The 20,493-nt window shown below is 36.2% G+C and overlaps 1 protein-coding gene across 6 annotated transcripts; it reads right to left on the bottom strand.

Moving 5' to 3' along the window:
• Positions 1–5,625: 5,625 nt before the first annotated feature.
• Positions 5,626–20,467, bottom strand: LOC110818890 (DCL-like protein). 6 transcript variants are annotated; one of them, XM_022047916.2, is made up of 3 exons: positions 20,078–20,465; positions 16,484–16,598; positions 5,626–5,778 (listed from the first exon to the last, which is right to left on the bottom strand). In XM_022047916.2, the coding sequence occupies exons 1-3, from the start codon at positions 20,392–20,394 to the stop codon at positions 5,758–5,760; spliced, it is 453 nt and encodes a 150-aa protein (XP_021903608.2). In that variant the 5' UTR covers positions 20,395–20,465; the 3' UTR covers positions 5,626–5,757. The 6 variants fall into 6 exon arrangements, with proteins under 6 accessions (XP_021903608.2, XP_021903605.2, XP_088077626.1 ...); XM_022047913.2 differs by lacking the exon at positions 5,626–5,778 and adding an exon at positions 7,822–8,113 and having other exon boundaries at positions 20,078–20,464; XM_088221500.1 differs by lacking the exon at positions 5,626–5,778 and adding an exon at positions 7,998–8,131.
• Positions 20,468–20,493: the final 26 nt, after the last annotated feature.

Here is a 20,493-nt window from a genome sequence, read left to right as displayed (position 1 = left end):
TCTCTCTCTCTCTCCTCAAAATTTATGTGCATTTGTGTGGAAAATACACTTTCGGGTGCGTATATTTTATGAATTTATGACGCGGTTAATAATTGTTTTTATTGGACTTCAATAAACTTCTCACTGTTTATAAGGAAAGCATTAATGGCTGTCCTTTAAACAGGGCAGTCTGTCTCCAGTGCATAAAAAAATTCCATCTGATTAACATCAAAATCCAATGTATTGATTTTATTTCTTATATATAAATAAATCACGTATATTTTTTGGGATAATTTACCAGAAAAATAATATTTGAATTTAAATATAGTTACTTCAATATTTTTTTTTAAATTGAGTTATTATAATTTTAGTAAAAGAAAATTCCTATAAGACTAAATTTCTTTAATTGAAAACGCAAAACAATTTTGGTAATTACCTAACATAATGTTTCTACATTGGAAAATATAATTATTTTATTTTATTACAAAAATAGTACTTTTGTTAACACATTAATTTCATTTGATAATTATTTGACTGTGAAATAGTGTATAATGATTTAACGTGGTTATAAAGTTATTAGATTTTTTTTAATAATCAAATAAAATATAAGGGGTATTTTTAATAATTATGGCTAAGTTAATAAGATATTTTTGTAAATTGTCTATATTTTTAATACCCATAAACAAACAAAATTTAATTTCTACTGACTTAAATGATAAAATTTCAAATAATTTGTTAACAAATTTAATTTATTTTGTCCCGTCGTAATCCAAAAACTACAAATTATACCGACTGTAAGCGAACGCGTTTGAATAAAAATTATGTTACTTTCGATCAATAATTTTACAATTATAGGAAAATAAATTATAATAATTTTACATGTTTATTGAGCGAGTGAAGAAAAGTGTCATGCACATAATTGAGTGCATGATGAAAATAATGTATCTTATTAGTTGAAATAGTGTTATATATACATATATATATATATATATGCATACTTATTTATTCATGATTTTCTTCTTCCCCACCATCAGGGGTAAGTACATTGGCTCGGACAGGGTAGACCACGTTGCTATTCTTGGGCAGTCCATGTTGCTATTCTTGGATCTCATGGAAAATAATGTTCGCTGGAACAATTTCATATATGTTTTACCACATTTTCAAGGGTTAAACACATATTTTTTACAGTGTGGTAAAATCTTTATACTTAAAAATCTTAATTCAAATAATTATTTATTCGGTACATTTCAGATATTAGGAACGACCATTCTAATATTTATTGGGAGATTCCATCAATAAATACAAAAAAAGTCTATTGCTAATTGATATTTTTTTCTATTACATACGATGTATAAAATTAATTTTAGAAATTGAGATTTGTGATTATTTACCGTAACATCTGTTTAGAGTTTTCAAAGAAATGAGGATTGCTATAGAAACAGTTTGGTGAGATTCAAATCATGCACGCGTATGTATGAATGTCTATGTATACGTGTGTGTATGGTGCGGTGTTCGAATAAAACGTGGGTATGCAGGCGCTAATAAGAAGAAAATCATGGCAACCGAACCAAATTGTCAGCCAGCTGTTGGTTCAGTGTATAAATATATTGATATTAATCCATGGCAGCATTCAAAAGGTTCCATTATGACAACATAATTAACGTATTAATAAGAGAATAATATAATTAATTTCTTACCAAGAAAACAATATAATAAATATTGGAGTCAAGTTTACATTAATGTAAAAAAAATATATATATATATTATATTAACTATCTAACTAAAGCCGTGATTGCTACTATTTATTTATCTTTTGAACTTGCTATATAGATAGTGTGTATATAAAAGCAGAAAGCAACAAAAGGCAGTGGAGCTGGTAGTGGTTTTTACAGCGGAGATTAAACTGTCTTAAGTCACGCTTATACCTTTGAATAAATTTTAGTAATAATTAATTAATATATGATAATAATAATAATTAAATGATAATAATATAAAATAAAGATAATAATTTTTTTTATATTTAAATATTTATATATTAATAATATATTTTTATTTAAACGACAAAATAATATGATTATATTTTCAGTTAAATTACTAATTTATCATTATCTAATTATGTAATAATAAATGTTATATAAAAAATATATAATAAAAAAATAAATTATTTAACAATATAATTATATTTATATTTAAATAAATAATTATTACAAATTATATTTTTATATTTAATAAAATAAATAATAAATTATGAAGATAAAAATAAAATTAAGTATATCATATGAAAGTATAAAAGGATAACTTATCATTCACGTAACACTGATTCAGTGGTTTTAAAATTAATCTTAAATTTGTCAGTTAGATACTGATTATTACAATTGAAAGTTAAAACAAACATGATTTTTTCACATCCGTAAAATACCATACATTAAAATCTTATAATTTATTACGATTCAAATAGAATTTTAGTTTCAAAGAGAGACATTAAGACAATCACATTCTTTTCATATTCTCCTTAATTTCATTCTTCTATCTTGTCAACTACCCAAAATTTAAAAAGAAGAACACGCTTTTTTTCATCTCCTCTACTTTGGTTTAATGATGGTAGTTTTTAACAGTTTGGTCTTGTTGGTTTTGACTTTTGCTGTTATGTATAATTTATTTTTAGAAGAAAAAAAAAAAAAAAAAAACTATAACAAAAGCAAAGTGAAAAAGGCAGTAGACAATTTCTTAAAAACTAATGATTTCAGGTAAGATCAAAATATGTGCAAATAATCAAATTAGTTAATGTTTTCACCACTACTTCGACCCACAATGGTTAACGGGTGAAAAAAATTGCTATAAACAAAATGGGATGTGGGTGTAAAGTATTTCGGAGATGAGTGTAAGATTTTTATTTTTTTTATTTTTTTTTAAATAAATAATATTTTAGGTCAAATTTTAATTAAAAATTATTTACCCGTTCTAAATTTATGTTTTGCCCAAGAATATAACATATGCTTGCAACAATTCAGTAGTGGATAAGTTGCTTTCTTTCTTTCCTTTTCTTTTTTTTTTTTTTTTTTTTTTTTTTTAAAAAAAAATTATTATTATTGTGAATTTTGGTTTAATTTTCTAGTAATTCATTCGGTCATTCTGTGTCGAGACACGACCTCCGAGAAATGAAAAAGGCTGAATGTATAGGTGTAACGAGAGGGACATTCAAAAAGAAAAGGGTGAACTTGTGAGTTTTAGGAGGTGAGACAGAAATCAATGGAGGAAGAGAAAGATATATGTTGGTGGTTGTGTTGGTTTCCAGCCCACCCTACACCACCAACCTACTACACAAACTCCCCCATTTTTACTCACACTAAATTAGATTATAAAATTTAAAACAAATAATTATAAAATGATAATTTCCTGAGGCTTTAGCTGCTTGGGCAAAAATCATGATCGGCCATGCTTATATTGAGGGTGTTACACTTTTGGGTACGGGTCAGACTTAATTAGTTTCCATCTAGTCCACTTTTAGATTTGGAAACCATTTTTTTTAATATATATATATATATATATATATTTTCAGTATTTGTTTAATGAATTCTTAAAATCTTATAAGTCTAAAATCATATTGAAAATAGGCCGAACCAACCTAATTCTATCATCTTTCATTTTAATCCGGTCTGCAATTTACAAAACTTAAATTTCAGTCCAACTTCATCCTATTTACTTAACAAGCCAGGCCCTGAGGAATTGATTGAGGCTTCAATTCTCAATTTAAACAGTGACTTACCCACTAATTTAAAAAATAGTACATTGATATTTTTGTTATTTTCTACGTATAATTTTCAAGTCAATAATTAGTAAGTTGCATATTCCTCAACAAATCAACGGCCGGTCAACCAATGAACTATACGCCCTAAAAAATTAGATGGTCAATATAATTTCACTCAAATTGAGTATTGGTCAACAGGTATATAATATAAAAATATACCAAGGTTCCTATGACTTTCCACTGTTTATTTTATCATCAAACCCTTTTTGTTAAATGCATACGAAATTTAAAACGTGATATTCCCACATTTCAAACGACAACGAATGCCCTGGTTCACAGCGACCCTTCAGCTTTTCTTTTTTATCCTCTTTAAACAGGACCATCTCAATTATTTCTTATAATGAATGGCAAAGTCTTCAAAGACAAAACAGAACAATACAATCTCAACCCAACCCAATGAAAGAAAGAAAACAGTGTTTCAGAGGATCATGATGGTGGTCAAAGTCAAATCACCACCCATGCCTTTTCTTTCTTTTTTTTTCTTCAGAAACAGAAAGGGTGTGTGTTTAGAAATCCGCTTCAAATCCAAGTTACGGAAAGCAAAAACCTGCTTTATTGGAACTCATCGACCTCTATACTGCGCGGACCTACCTGCCGAGCTGCAACGTTTTAGCTTATTAGGACCTTGATGCTTCAAAATTGAAGATGTTTTTGGTTCTACCCTTTTACGAATTATAATCTAATTTTATTACCCAATGTTAAGGTTAGTTCAGTTTTTCATCCAATTAATTGATAGTCAATGCAATAACAAGTAATAATAAAAAATGACCGAAAAGATTGTGAGTTATTAATATATCAATTTGCAAGACATATTCACATTTCAGTAATGTTAAAATAAACTCAAGTTCCATTTATTACCTGTTTATCGTGATTCCTAATAAATTTTTTGAAAAAAATTACAGTCAAGATGGATTTTCTTTTTAAACTAAGAGACCAGATCAACTTTACTATTATTGTGAATTATAGAAACCTAACCATTTCAAAATATATATTTTTTAGTATAACTGTAATAATTTGTTGAAATGAAAACTCAATTAGATTTCACTAATATATTTGTGAATTAAATTTTATGTTTGCTAATCAAGTATTATAGGTTTATTGTCGGTCACAGTACACAAAAAAAAAATAGTGAACTATATATTCTTAATAAAATTGTAACTGTAACCTTCAAGTGGAAGGGTAAAATCTTAACCAAAACAGTCATATGGATATCCTATCATCTAATTGAACAATGGAAAAATTACATTAACCACCCTCAACCTATTTCTTGATTTGTTTTTGAATTTCATAAAAATTATGGAAGATCGTTAAAAATGAATAACACAAACAGTGAAATCATTTTTTTAAAATAAGTATTGGTTTATAATAAATAATATTTAAAAATAAATTTAATGGAAAGAGAAAAGCCATCCCCCACTTTCTATATTATATTAATGAGTATAACTTTTTGAAAATAGTAACTATATGTTTTACGACATATTTTGTATATATTGCATCGCATTAAAAATTATAATATATTTTATTTTATTAAAATAGTTCAATATAAATTAGTACGAGTAATTAAACTGAAAATATCTAATTCTAAATTTGTAAATATTTACGACATAGAATCTAAAATAACTAAGAAATAAAACATGTTTGTAGTTTTAAATATATATATAATAAAAAGAACTATTATTAGTAGAGAATGTTAATAAAAAAGGATCAATAATGATTTTCTTCAACAATTATAGGGATATTTTATTAATGTTATTATAATTAAATGAGTTAGCAAATAGTTTATTAACTGTAAGTTCCTTGCAAGATGAGAGAATAGATACAGATAAATAAATATAGGATTTGGAATTTATACTGATAAAATTTTGTACGAACAGGGAACCGAGCATAGTATTTGCACCGTGGGAGACTTGGGGGCCATGATAGATTTCTTCATCCAGCTGGACGGAGGACCAGACAGCTTTAGGGTGACCCTACCTGCAAGTAGTCTGACTCTGAACCTAATCATCACGTTTGCTCCCGGTAATTATAGCATAGCCCAAACCTAGGTTGTGTTATTTTTTTACAGTATTCATTTACAGACACCTTTGCCGTATATTTTAACAGGTAATATAATGTCTCAATCTATCACTTATTTGTTCCTATCAAGATGCAGTAATACGCCCCACTTCTATCCATAGCAAGTAAATAAGTCGTATAACCACCCTCAAGAAAATGCTGATTTAACCCGTTTTTTCTACCAAAGGAAAAGGTTAATATGATGATTAAGAGTTGACCTTTCATTGCTTAACCTGGCATCTCTCGTCATCATTTACACAAATGTACTATACTGTTTTCATAACCCTGGATTAGATTTCACCATCAAGGGTAACAACTATGGTTAATCATAATGCACTAAGAAAATCATTAGATTATTAAAAGGTTACTAAGAAATTATGATGCCCCTAAAGCAACCATAGCAGCACCGAACCTTTAAGAAAAAACAAAACATAGTTGCACCAGCGAGCATAACATACTATTTTCTCAACATGAATCAGTTTTCCCCACCAAGTAGTAGGATAACGGCTTTACTTAACCATAGGACATAGTTTATCTCCAAGTCCTGTTCTATTCGCTAATTCAGGTTCAAATCCAAATAATGAGAGTTCAAGGGTCACAGAGTTTTACTAGTCTCAATGAGTTGCAATTGTAATGGTATGAAATCTTTGATTATCTCAAGATTTTGCCACTAAAATATTAATTAAAAGCTCTGAAAGACAAGGTACGAAATGGGTAGAAACTAAAAAGTCAGTATAACTCAGTGACTCTATTAGAAAACTGGATTCATCCAAAAAATATAACAGACATCAAACCCGTGAAGAAGGATCTTTCCTGATGCAACGGTGCGTGCTTTTGACCACTCAAATACCAACGTATACAAAAACAAGAACAAGACAGTTGTCTTTAAAAAAAACCTACCTTTATCTAGACATTTCAGGGTAGGCCATGATGGTTTCCTACTATTTTGACCAAATAAGACTCTCCCTATTGGACAAAATATCCTACTGCGCTTGACTCCTTTGACTCTCACAAACTCCAGTTCAAACCACGACCTTAAATTTCATCCCGGAAGAGTAATTTTTCAACAAGGCTACTCAAGCCTACCGATCAGAAACCAAGTGTTGTTGCAATATCAAGAAGTTCTTCTCTTTTCGTACCTACTCACGCACGCAATTGGTTAGCAGCATTTACCATTTGAAGGTAAATGGCACCACCACCATGGTGGGGTGCATGTGGGTTATTTTTTGGCGTCCCTTCTACGTAAATGGAGATTGATAAGATAAATCTGATGCGATTAATACCAATTAACATGTCAAGCAATCCAATTTTTGGCGCGCATAAAAAATATGCCACACCTACTCATGCTTCATTTGTTGAAAAAAAAGAAACTTCCGCCAACTTTGCTAAATATGACAACGTTTCCTCTATATCCACAATTATATGCATTTATAGGTGTAAAGCTAATGAGCTATTTAATTAAGTTTTATCCATGAAAAATGGGGTCACAAGAACAACAACGTAGAGGTGATTTCTTCATTAAAACTTTTCAGACTGCACTATAATATTCAATCTAAACCCAAGGCTGGTTGACTGATATTATGACCTTTGAATTTAAGATATAAGAAGTAGAAGTTGGTATCATCCACTTTCTCCTTTCGGGAAATAAATAATTTCCTGTTTCATTTACAATTGTTCGAGTTTCCTAATGGTAGAGAAGTGTGAGATCTTGCGAACCAAGATCTGACAGAGCATTCTAGACCTAGAATAATGTCATCAACAAATTGCTGTAATTAATCGAAGGCGGGTCCCATGCTTCCAAGAAATATCTTATTCCTTTCCATGTATAACGTGTTAAGCTAACTAAAACAGATGCAGGTCAACAAAGTGAAACTTCACCTCAATCATTGTCTTCGTCCTTGTTTATAGACAAACTTGAAGTGCCCGTCAATGGTTAACGACTCAATTAGACAATTGATAGATCTAGGCTACAACATATGTAGGTCAACAACACAGAGGCAACTTACTCTCTTCAAGAAATTATAAAAAATGATATCACAACATTTCTTAATGGCATCAAAATCATTATTTAAACAAAAATATCAGCATTGCAATGTAACATTAATCACGACCACGGTTATAGTGTTCTCGAATAAATCTTTCGGCATGAGATGGGTACTTATCTCGAATATATGCTCGAAGACACTTCTGGTAGGAAAAGTCTATCCATCCACCATCAGTTCTAACAACAAAGAGGCACCTTGATTGTCTAAATTGAGGATGTCGGTCAACCTTTTAGGGCAGAAAACACTTTTAGTTCTTAGAAAGCAGCTCAACTATGAATATCTTATGCACACTACATTGAAAACAGATATAGTTTTAATAATCAGAAAATGTCGGTGCCAATATATTGAAATTTTGCATCAGATATGCTATCTTCTGTATCTTCAAGCATGACAACTGAATATGAAGATTAAGATACAGCTTCAACAATAAGATAGACATTAATTTCATCAGGAGCACAAAACACAACTACCAATAAAGATGAGAAAATAGAATTAAGGATAAGAAGAAAAGCAAAAAGAAACAGGCCAACCATGTGTGGGCCAAACATCCACTGCATCTTCCAAACAATTGAAGCAAAAACAAAAGAAACCCAAAGGACTGATGTATTGGTGAAAGAATTCATGAAAGAAACCAGTCAACCCAAACATATAAATAAATTGAAAATCAGGCCAATAAGATTTGCATATGAAGCTTCATTCATATATGAGTTGCAGAGGTAGGTCTCATTCCCATATTTTTGACAAATATATGAGACATTGATATAACAGCCGTCAAAAGTGCTGACATGGGATCAAGATAAAGTCCTTAGAGCTGCAATCATACATGCAGGGTTAAATCAGCCATCCAAATTACCTTACCTAAGGTCAAACTTATTGCGAAGTGCCAGTAGGCTCCATATGGACATGGATGTTAGTAAGATTCAGGCTTTGAAACATAAAACAAGGATTTACGAAGGATAGTGAAGAGATCTAATTTCCATGCTGCAAATCGGGCTGGTCCTAGCACTGCTTGGCATAGCGCAGTCTGATTGAAGCCTTAACTGCCGAAGGCCCCTTAAAAAGAAAAAACTAAAACTACATACGCCCATGCAATCGATACAATCAGAAGATCAGCAAGGATCCCGGTCAAAAATCCCAAATATCTCTGATTCTGGTATTGTGGAAGCAAGCCGAACTCCTGCAAGATCCGGTCAAACCATTCAGCATCAACTTTCTGTTTTTTTTTTATTATTTAATTCCAGCATTGATCTTATCCTTTTGTGAGATTTTCTTGGTTGTTACTGGCGTCGTGCTCCCTGGATAGCAGGGAGAAGTTGTTGTTTCATTTCTATTTAAACTTCATCAGATTATGGAGGGAATAGGAAGGAAGAAATAAAAGAAAAGTGTGTTTTTTTTATCCCAAAAATAGAAACTTATGGGCAATCCTTCTTGTGTTGTTCTGGGCTCCTATCATTTTGGTATTAGGACCATGTCTCACAAGGAAATGATTGAGAATTTGGAAGCAAGCGTCGGTGGACTGTAGGACAGCTTTAGCCGAATAGAGCTTGGAGTCGCCAATAAACTCCACCAATTGGAGGATACCCTTAAACGGTTAACAGAGACTTTGTTAATCAACCGAGAAGGCTCTAGCTGCAATGTCCCAAACCGAAATGGTGGAACACGACCAAACGGCGACGAAGGAGCTGAGCAAAATGATAGTGGCCAACAACCCTTCTTCTCCAAGCTCGCCAAGCTGAAATTTCCTATCTTCTCCGAAGATGACCCGACCGAGTGGCTCAACCGCATCGTGCAATTCTTTGAGTATCAAGGAATTCCCGAAGAGCAGAAGGTCCAACTAGCTTCTTTCCACTTGGAGGGCGAAGCCAACCAGTGGTGGCAGTGGCTTCACCGGACTTATCAAGAAGAAGGAAGAAGGGTGACATAGACAAAATTTGAAGAAGAAGTCTGAGCTCGTTTTGGGCCACCTGAATGTGAAGACTTCGACGAAGCCCTATCCAGAGTGAGGCAGATTGGGCCCTTACGGGATTACCAAAGAGAATTTGAGAGATTGGGCAACAAGGTGAGAGGCTGGACTCAAAAGGCCCTGGTAGGTACATTTATTGGCGGGCTGAAACCTGAGATCATTGAGGGAATCTGGGTGTTCAGGCTCAAATTCCTGAAGGAGGCCATCAACTTGGCCCGTATGAAGGAAGAGCAAGTGGGTCGGCAGAGAAGGTTCAATCAGGTCGGACGTAACCCGATCAGCCCGCCCCCAACTCTAGCTGCAAATTCAACCCCCAAGCACCTCTCGTGGGAAGAGATGCAGCGCCGCCGAATGCAGGGCCTCTGCTTCAACTGCAACGAGAAATTCACCGCAGACCACTGCTGCTGCAGAGCTCAAGTCCTGCTCTTGGAAAGGATCAAAAAATAAGAAGAAGAAGAACCAAGTGAAGAAGAGCCCGAAATTTCTCTTCATGCTTTCACTGGTTGGTCTGCCACAAAGACAATGCGTGTTGCAACAACTATCCACAATCAGCGCATCGTCATCCTCATCGACAGCGGCTCAACTCACAACTTCATTAGTGAGCGAGTCGCAAATTTACCGAAACTACCAATATGCCCGACCCAAGCCTTCTCAGTCAAGGTTGCAAACGGTAGCTCGATGAGGTGTCACAGACAATTTGATAATGTGCCGGTTAACATCTGAGATATACTCTTCCATTTGACCCTTTTTGCGTTGCCGTTAACTGGTCTCGATTTTGTTCTTGGAATTCAGCGGCTGGAAGCATTAGGGACGGTTATGTGTGATTGGGGTCGGATGACCATGGAATTCTAGTGGGGTGGTCGATCACGACAGTTGCGGGGCCTTGACGCTCCACCACTCCAGATTGTTTCAGCAGAAGAAATCATCAAGGGCACGTTTCGGCAATCCTCCCTGTTCGTAGTACATCTGCAGGCAGAGGGTTTTCCCTCTCCCACGCAGGGCCTCTTGGATCAGTACCAGGATCTCTTCAAGGACCCGCAGTCCATTCCTCCCTGCCGAGACGTTGATCACCACATCAATTTGAAAGAAGGGGTTGAACCTGTAAATGTTAGGCCATACCGGTATGCTTATTTCCAGAAAAGTGAAATTGAGAAACAAGTGAATACAATGCTTGATTCATTGCTGATCCGGCCAAGCACCAGTCCGTTCTCTTCACCGGTGCTATTAGTACGCAAGAAAGATGGGACTTAGAGGTTTTGTACCGACTACAGGGCCCTCAATTTAGTCACCATCAAAGATAGGTTTCCCATTCCTACGGTTGATAACATGTTGGATGAACTCCATGGAGCTGCTTTCTTTACTAAACTCGACCTCACTGCAGGTTATCACCAGATCAGGGTACACCCAATAGATATTCACAAGACGGCCTTCCGCACCCATAACGGTCATTATGAATATCTCGTCATGCCATTTGGGCTCTGCAATGCCCCTTCCACCTTCCAAGCCATCATGAACAACATCTTCCGCCAGCACTTTCGTAAGTTTGTTCCACTTTTTTTTAATGACATTTTAATCTACAGTCCCAACTGGGAACTGCATCTTAAGCAGGTTAAGCAGGTTTTTGACACCTCCGGCAACATCAATTTTTCATTAAACTAAAAAAATGTCTTTGGACAAAAAGAACTTGAGTACTTGGGGCACATAGTCACCTAACAGGGGGTCAAAGTGGATCAAACCAAAATTAAGGCCATCTTAGATTGGCCTCGACCAAACAACGTCACGGAATTAAGGGGATTTTTGGGTTTGAATGGCTATTACCGGAAGTTTGTTCGGCAGTATGGAATCCTTGCTCGACCTCCGACTAATCTCCTAAAAAAGGGGCAGTTTGGGTGGTTCGAAGAAGCAAAATCAGCTTTCCAAAACCTCAAAGTTGCCATGACCACCACTCCTACCTTGGAACTCTCGAACTTTGAAGAGCCATTTATCATAGAAACTGATGTTTCTGGTTGCGGCATCAGGGTCGTCCTCACCCAGCACAGGCAACCTATAGCTTACATGAGTCGGGCATTAGGGGTTGCCAAGCAGTCATGGTCAACGCCAAAGAGATGCTTGCCATTGTTATTGCCATAAAATTATGGAGTCCGTATTTGATGGGCAGAAAATTCTATGTGCACACGGATCAGAAAAGTTTGAAGCATCTGCTGAACCAACGAATCACAACCCCGGAACAACAAAAATGACTCTCTAAGTTATTTGGCTACGAATATGAGATCGTATATAGGCCCGGAAAAGACAACTTTGCCGCTGATGCTCTATCTTGTAAGGAAGATAGCCCCACATTACATGCTATCTTTATGCCCAAAAATAAATTACGGGACACCATCCGGGGAGCTGCGGATCATCCCTACATGCAAACAGCCCGCAAGTTAGCCGCTGACTTAGCAGGTGGTTCCTTTAACTCAAGAACGGGTTGATTTATTTTAAGAATCGAATTGTTGTCCCTCCTAAATTAGAAATCAAACAACAATTACTGCAGGAATTCCACTCATCTTTGGCTGGTGACCACTCAGGTTTTCAACGAACTTATAAAAGATTGGCCCAACAATTTTATTGGCCTTCCATGCACCGAGATATTAAAGAATATGTAGCGGCATGTGACACCTGCCAATGTGTCAAGACCGAGACACTTGCACCAGCTGGCCTCCTCCAACTATTGCCAATCCCGTGCCATATATGGGATGATATTTCCATGGATTTCATTGAAAGACTGCCTCTCTCAAACAAAAAGAATATTATCTTAGTTGTGGTTGATCGTCTCAGTAAGAGTGCGCACTTCATTGTTTTGGCTCATCCCTACACCGCTAAGACCGTGGCAGAAAAATTTGTGGGCAATGTAGTTAAACTACATGGTATGCCTCGCTCCATAATTAGTGACAGAGATCTGGTCTTTATTAGCCGCTTTTGGTAAGAGTTTTTTAAGTTGTCAGGCACCCAGCTCCGGATGAGCTCCTCTTACCACCCGCAAACAGATTGACAGTCAGAGGTCGTGAACTGCAGTTTGGAACAATATCTACGGTGCTTAGGCCACCAACAACCACGCAAGTGGAGTCCCTTCCTTCCTTGGGCCGAATTTTAGTACAACACAACCTATCACTCCTCTATCAAGATGACGCCCTTTCAGACCCTATATGGGAGGCCACCGCCACCCATTCCTCGTTACCAAGACGGCTCAACCCTTATCAATGAAGTTGACCAACAACTTTGTAATCGAGATGCCCTCCTTAAACAACTTCGAACCAATTTACAAGTAGCCAACAGACACATGCAAGCGACCACCAATGCCCATCGACAAGAAGTCGAATTTCAGGAGGGCGATTGGGTCTTTCTCAGGCTCCGACCATATCAGTAGCAAACGGTTTTCAGGAGAGCCTTACATAAACTCGCTTGTCGATACTACGGACCTTATCAGATCCTCCGTCGAATTGGACTAGTTGCTTACAAGCTTCTGCTGCTGCAAGGGTCGCGTATCCATCCCGTTTTTTATATCTCCATGTTAAGAAAACAGATTGGTGAAGCGGTTACCCCGACCGAACATCTGCTTGAAATATCTAAAGATGGGGACCTAATGCTCCAACCCCAAACCATTTTGGAAACCCGATGGATCAAGAAGGGAGCAAAAATTGTTGAAGAGAGCCTGGTCCAATGGAAGAATTTGCCGCCAGAAGAAGCTACATGGGAAAATAGCAGAGAACTAACAGATAAATTTGGCTCCTTGAATCTTGAGGACAAGATTCTTGCAAAAGAGGGACGCAATGATACAACAAGGATCCCGGTCAAGAATCCCAAATATCTCTGATTCCGGTATTGTGGAAGCAAGCCGAACTCCCACAAGATTCGGTCAAACTATTCAACATCAATTTCCCCGTTTTTTTTTAATTATTTAATTCCAACATTGATCTTATCCTTTTGTGAGATTTTCTTGGTTGTTACTGGTGTCATGCTCCCTGGATAGCAGGGAGAAGTTATTGTTTCATTTCTATTTAAACCTCATCAGATTATGAAGGGAATAGGAAGGAAGAAATAAAAGAAAAGTGTGGTTTTTTCTATCCCAAAAATAGAAACTTACGTGCAATCCTTCTTGTGTTGTTCTGGGCTCCTATAAGCAATTTGCCAGACAGTTGTCAGGCTCATGACATTTTAATGAATGAACTGTCCCCCTCTCATAAAGAAGAGAGAGTACAGGGGTTACTCAAGGGTCCCTCACAATTATTCACCTCCAGGTGGATTCTTAAGATGTTTGAAGTCTTTTTAGTATGGTAGTTAGAATAGATAGATTAAATTGTAGAATCTAGACTGAAGGAGAGTGTGGAATGAGTCCCATCAATGCTTCGGAGTAAGACTCTTTCTAGCTAGAGTAGCCTCTCCCATATAACCCCCAAAAGACTTATGGGAGAGGCTATTCATTGAGATGCAGACATGGTTTGCTTGATATTGATAACCAGAAAAATAAGCAATGCACAATAATCCTAGGAATTGTTAGAAAGATTCTTGAGTGAAACCAACAAAGAGGAGTAGAGTTAAAGTAGAAACCACGTATTTGGCTCATAACACTAATCTTTTGCCTTCACAACAGAAGTGCTGTAAATAAAAGAACTCATCAAACCACAAAAACAACAAATATAAGACTTAGCTGGGAGATATGTTATCCTCTCCTTTTCTTTTATAATTTTTCTTTCTCTTAATAAAGTTATTCCTTTAATTAAGAAAATGAATAAAGCACACCACAGTTACAGATTGCCCATTGCTACAAGTACAAAGATGAAACTGCATCTAACATGCGGGAAAAAAATTCATCTTTAGGACTTGAGGACCTCAGCAACAAGAAGATGCTCCTGGAGTTATATCTGCCCCGCCATCCCCAGCCTAACCAAATTTAGGAAGGCTAGGGGAGGAACTTTCAATCTTGAATAACTTTTTTGAATTAATGTTAAGATTGCAGAGGATGTGAATCTTCTTGCTGCTCTGGATTTTCGCTCAGTGAATCAAAATTTTTAGGATGCGGCTGTGTGGCTTCCGTCCAAGAATGGCAAGTTCTCTATGAATCACGTTACTTAGACAGCTTAACTAGGACAGCTTAACTAGGAACCCCCCATACAGCTTCTTTTTCTTGCATGGGAAGTTGCCTGGCCATGCTGTTTCGCAATGACAATTTCAGGAAAGGGGACTGCATCATCAATAACCAATGCCTGTGGTGTATCCAGGAAAAAGAATCCCCTAACCATCTCTTTTTTGGTGTTCTAAGGCAAGAAGGCAGTTATTAGTCCCTTGGGTATCAAGAGGGCAATAAGAGGATCCATTCAAGATAAGTTGTTTGTGTGGGAGGGTTTGCACAGCCAAAAGACAGAAGGTTATTGCATTTATTTCTCATAACATTTATGGACAACTAGGAAATAAAACTAGGAGAGCTTTTGAGGGCGTTTCTCTTGAGCTTTGTTTCCCCCTTGTAGTGTTGTATGCTGTTGGCACCTCCTTGGTACCCTCTAACGCATCTATTTTTCTTTTTCTCTAAAAAGGAGAACATAAGAATCAATAGGATATTTTTTTGCCTGTAAAACCATCTCAGCAATTTATACTTTTAAAATTATTTATATTTAGTAAAAAATATTAGCTGAACAATACAAAAATAGATTATATAACTTGATCTTCATTCCCTGCATTTCAGGGCTTTTCACTTAATCACTGGTCTGCAACCCTTTTAGTTTGCAGCCATGCAATTAGGCAGAAAGTAGTATCCCTCCAATGCGTGCATTGATTGCCATAGATAGACAACTACAAGTCTCCTTGTTCCAGTCTTAGCAAATATAGACTAAACCACTACTTTGCTGTTTTATATTGTCAGACTTCTTCATACGTACATGGGATACTAAGCTTTAGCACATAAACACAAATTCAAATGGGACAAGGCAAACATAGATTGATGCACCAATTGCAGACAAGAAACTGGTGAGTGATAACTGGAATGCGGTTCAGAAATTGAAATTCATGACCTTGCTCCTACACTGGATTCAATAAGCCGGTCTGTTCATTAGTTATCCCAAAAGCTCAAGCTTATATTAATAGAAAACACTTGACTTTCTTATTCCATATTCCACAAAAATGAATTAATACCGTCAACTCAGCAGTGCATGCTTCTCAACTAAAAAATTTCATATGCATTTGCATAAGTTATCGCAACATTGCATGATCCTAATCCGGGCATGGTGAAACAATACAGAGCAAATGGCTCAATTGCTCCTTAACAACACAAAATTAGATTTGGAGATTAATACACTGGGAATACCATTTCGGACAAATAAATTTGCACCACGTGGACCAATTAATGTTGAGGGTAAGAAGAATAAGGACAGAATCTCACACAGAGAGGCAGGTTGGTAATTTTTTGCCATAAGATATCCTTGTAATGGGAATGGTGCAAAGTCTTCATATGAAAGAAAGCAAGAAATTTGATACTTATTTCTTTAGCTTCATATCATCTATCTATATGCTCAATTCTATTATGCAGTATATATATTCACCTAGAATTTCTTTCAGCAGCTTGATATGAAGGTAAAAGATATTGCAGACTAAACATACCATAATTGAGTCCAACCCACATCCAATTTTATCTTCAGAGTGAGGATGATAAGCAAGAAGCTTCTCCACTACAGCTTTCTGGTCTTCAGTTGTCAAACATTCCCCATCCATATACCTGGCAGCAACAAGAACAGTCAAAACAGGATAGAAGAATCAATGATAATGATAGTGATAAGGAGAAATAATTACTCCTAAATGAAGTATGAACAAAACAGGCACAATTAGATTTTTCAACTGCTTGGTTATTATCAATCATTCATTGGCTATATGGTGGATACCCTTTCTCTGAAAAGGTGGATCCTTGTTGTTGGTTATATTCCTGCCTATTTTTATTTGAAGATTGTGTTATGTGTGTCCTTGTTAGAAGGTCGTATTATCATTAGGTATTGAAATTATGAATTTCTGTTAAATTTACAGTTATTACCCGCTAAGTTTATGATCACTAAGCATAATGTTCCTTTTATGAATTAAATGCTTCTTCCCAAGTACTTCCAAGTAGTTACTACATCACAAAGTCAGAGTTGTATTTAATTGATTTGGGATTTGTGCATCCATTTCCAAGTACAGAACTTGACTAGAAGGTCCTCTGTTAGATTTTATTCAACTCCGTCAGTTTCTTAAGAGAAATTCCAAGCTTAATATTACCAGCTCCAACTCCAAATACCCAAACCATTGTGCTACATCAACCTTGCCACCCAACAAGTCCTCTTTTCTAATTCCTGGTTTAGCAGAAGATATCAAATAACTATATTGAAGCATGTTGATCTCCTCAATTCTCAAAATTCAAGTAAAATTAAGAAGAAAGCAGAAATGCCCACAAAGTTATAGTTGCCTGTAATGTTTTTTTTTTTGAAATAAAAAATGTAAAACTATTAACAAAGCACCAATGGGGTGCAACCCATAAGCAAAAGAAGTACATGTGTGTTAGGCAATCAATCATGTACCCAAAATCTTCCACCCTTTACATAACATGCCCCAACAATAGAGCCCCAGACAAATGAAACTATGTATCTCTAATTCTACCCATATCACTTTCTACTCCATCAAAAGCTCTTCTATTTCTTTCTTTCCAAATAATCCAAAAAATAGTTAGCGGAATTAGACTAAAGAATTGACCCTTCCTCCCCATCCCCTTCCACGCCCAAATCTCCCCTCTAACCTGTATATCATAGACCAAATATGTTGAATATCCGGGCAATGCAGTAATAGATGATTCCATGACTTGGTTTGTCTTTTACACATATAGCAACAGTTAACCATCACATGACCTCTTTTCATCAGGCAATCAATTGTTAAAATGCACTGCTACTGGCTTCCCATGCAAAGAAAGCAATCTTAGGTGGAGCACAACTCTTCCATATTTGTTTACCCAGAAAATGGGGTGAATTGTCAGCATCTAACCCCAACAGAATTTCATAATATGATTTGACCGAGAACACACCACTCTTTTAGGGTTTCCAAATCAGCTTGTCATCCTCTCTAAGTACACATATATTTGATAGAAATAACAGAAGATTCTCATATTCCTCAATTTCCCAATCGTTAGGATTCCTAGTAACTGCCGCCTCCCACCCACTTCCTCTACCCACATCACCCAAAGCCTCCTCAACTGTCATATTCTTATTCTGTGCTAAAGAATAAAACCGAGCAAAACTCTCCTCAAGACCCTCCCCATCTGCCACACATCTTCCCAAAAATTGGTTTTATTGCCCCTGCCCAGCTTCCATTTCTCCCCTCCCACACAAATACTCCTCTAAAGCCCACTCCCTTGTTTTCACCGGCCACATTCCAGCCCCTCCACCCTCCCATCTGCCCCATCTCACTTCCACAATTCCCTTCCACAGCCCACCTTCCTCATTCATGTAACGCCACAACCATTTCCCATGTAAAGCTTTATTCATCTCAACCAAAGGTCTAATTCCCAAACCCCCAGCCCGATTCGGTTTCTTCACCTCTTTCCAATTCACGAGATGGTATCTTCTCCTCTCATCATCATCACCCCATAGAAAATGGCATTGTATCCTCTCTATCTTCCTTGCCACCTTCACTGGTAATGGCAGAGCTGTAAAATAATATATGGGGATATTGGATAAAGTACATTTTACAAGAGTAAGTTGACCCTCCTTAGAAAGAAAATTCCTCTTCCAATTGGCAAATCTTTTATCATACAACTCAATCACCGGATCCCACAAAGTGCTATCCTTAACTCTAGCACCCAGAGGGACTCACAAATATTTTAAAGGGAAAGTCGCTTTCCAGCATCCCATCAACCCAGCAAAATAGTCCATCTCACACTCCTTCCCCACTCCTACCATTCTCGATTTTTCAAGATTAATGTATAGTTGCTTGTAATGTTATCTGCTAGCAAGATAACATGAGGATTGATGGGATTAGATGGTTGATGATTGTCAAGGAACATGAGACAAAAAGGTGCCACCAAGCACTCTACTTCTTTTTCCATTGATGCCCACCAAAATTTTCCCATCACAAAAATTTCTCAACAGGATTGCATGAAGAAATTTTGTTTAAAAAACTCCAAGGGTCTACAAGGGTGGGGGTGGGGAAGGGAGGAAATAAGGGATTAGATCCCTAAAAAGATATTAGTTAAGGTAGAATATATTGACTTGAAGTGACTCCCCTTTAATCATTAGTCCAAGGCAAGTTGACGTGACTTAATCATGAAATATTTGCTACATGGAACACACTTACCCTCATTCCCTCCCCTTCCCTCCCAAGTGATTCACCCTAAATGACATACTTAATCCATAGTTAACAAAATAACAAATACCACTTTTAGGACATAATAAAACTGTTCACAAAACTGAGTAACTTACCAGGTAATAAACCAGATATTTATCAAGTTTAAATTGAAAATCACTTTTCACCAAAAAATTGATACTCGCTTGAAAATATAGAAATGTAAATCCTCAAGAAAAGAAATGTTTTAAAACTATCCACAACTTCATGCATTCACAACTCCCCTTTTAGATTGAGAAGTGAACCTATACTGATTAAATCTATAAAAACGATGGCGAATCTAAAGTAGCTCAGCAATAGTAATTGAACATTCAAAATGAAATATTAACTTCGGATACAAATTAGTAAACTAAAAGAGAAGAAAATAAGATTACGGGTTTGTAAACCGAAGAAAATTGCTTCTTCGGTTGAATAAACCAAAAAAATTGAGAAAGTAGAGAAAATGCAAAGATTGTTCTAATCTTTTATATAGTTTAGATGCGCAAAAAAAAAAAAATGATTAGATTACAAAAATATCTTCAAGAAAGAATTAATCATAAGATTGTGGCAATTTTCTTGTTCGCTTAATCTTATTTGTTTTTCCCATCCAAAATAATAGTGAGATTTAGCATTCATTACATTTCAGGTATAGCCGTATAATCTTCCCTTAGCATAGATTAGCCTTGGAGAAACCAACTAACAAATTCGGGTAAAAATATTCGAATATTCTATGCACAGTTCCTCCTCTTCTCTAGCTTCACTAAGCAAAGAAAGAGACTACACGGTATAGACGATTGGAAAAACAAAGAAGAAGGTAGTCAAAACACGAATTGAGCGTGTCCATGAGCAGAGACTGACCTATCAGAGTGAAGAATATCTTTGATGAGAGAAATAATAGGCTCAATATCGCGAAGAATCTCTTCTTCCTCGTGTCTCCACTTCCGGTAATCAGGAGCTTTCCACCTTTCATCCTTGAATGGGTTCCTTGCTGTCAATACTGTCGTGGTCTTCTCCGCAGGGAATACATCCTCCTCAGACTTAGCCGACGACTCCGCGGCAGCTGAACACCAAGACTTACGCAAGGGCTCAATGAGCCAGACGGCGAGCCGTTGTTGTCTATGTTGGAGACGGATGCGAAAGAGCGGAATGGCTCTGGACAGCAGAGGAGCAGCCATTTTTGTTTCGTATGGATATCAGTGGGAGCGAGGGCTCGTGTTAGCCATTAAGTTTCAGGGTGTTGAGTGTGGGCAAAGATTTAGTGGATAAATCCAGAT

Source organism: Carica papaya, chromosome 1, assembly GCF_054855325.1.
Source record: "Carica papaya isolate Zhongbai chromosome 1, ASM5485532v1, whole genome shotgun sequence".
Classification (NCBI taxonomy): domain Eukaryota; kingdom Viridiplantae; phylum Streptophyta; class Magnoliopsida; order Brassicales; family Caricaceae; genus Carica; species Carica papaya.
Note: the sequence above shows the minus strand (reverse complement) of the source record. Positions and strands in the feature narration are given on the sequence as shown.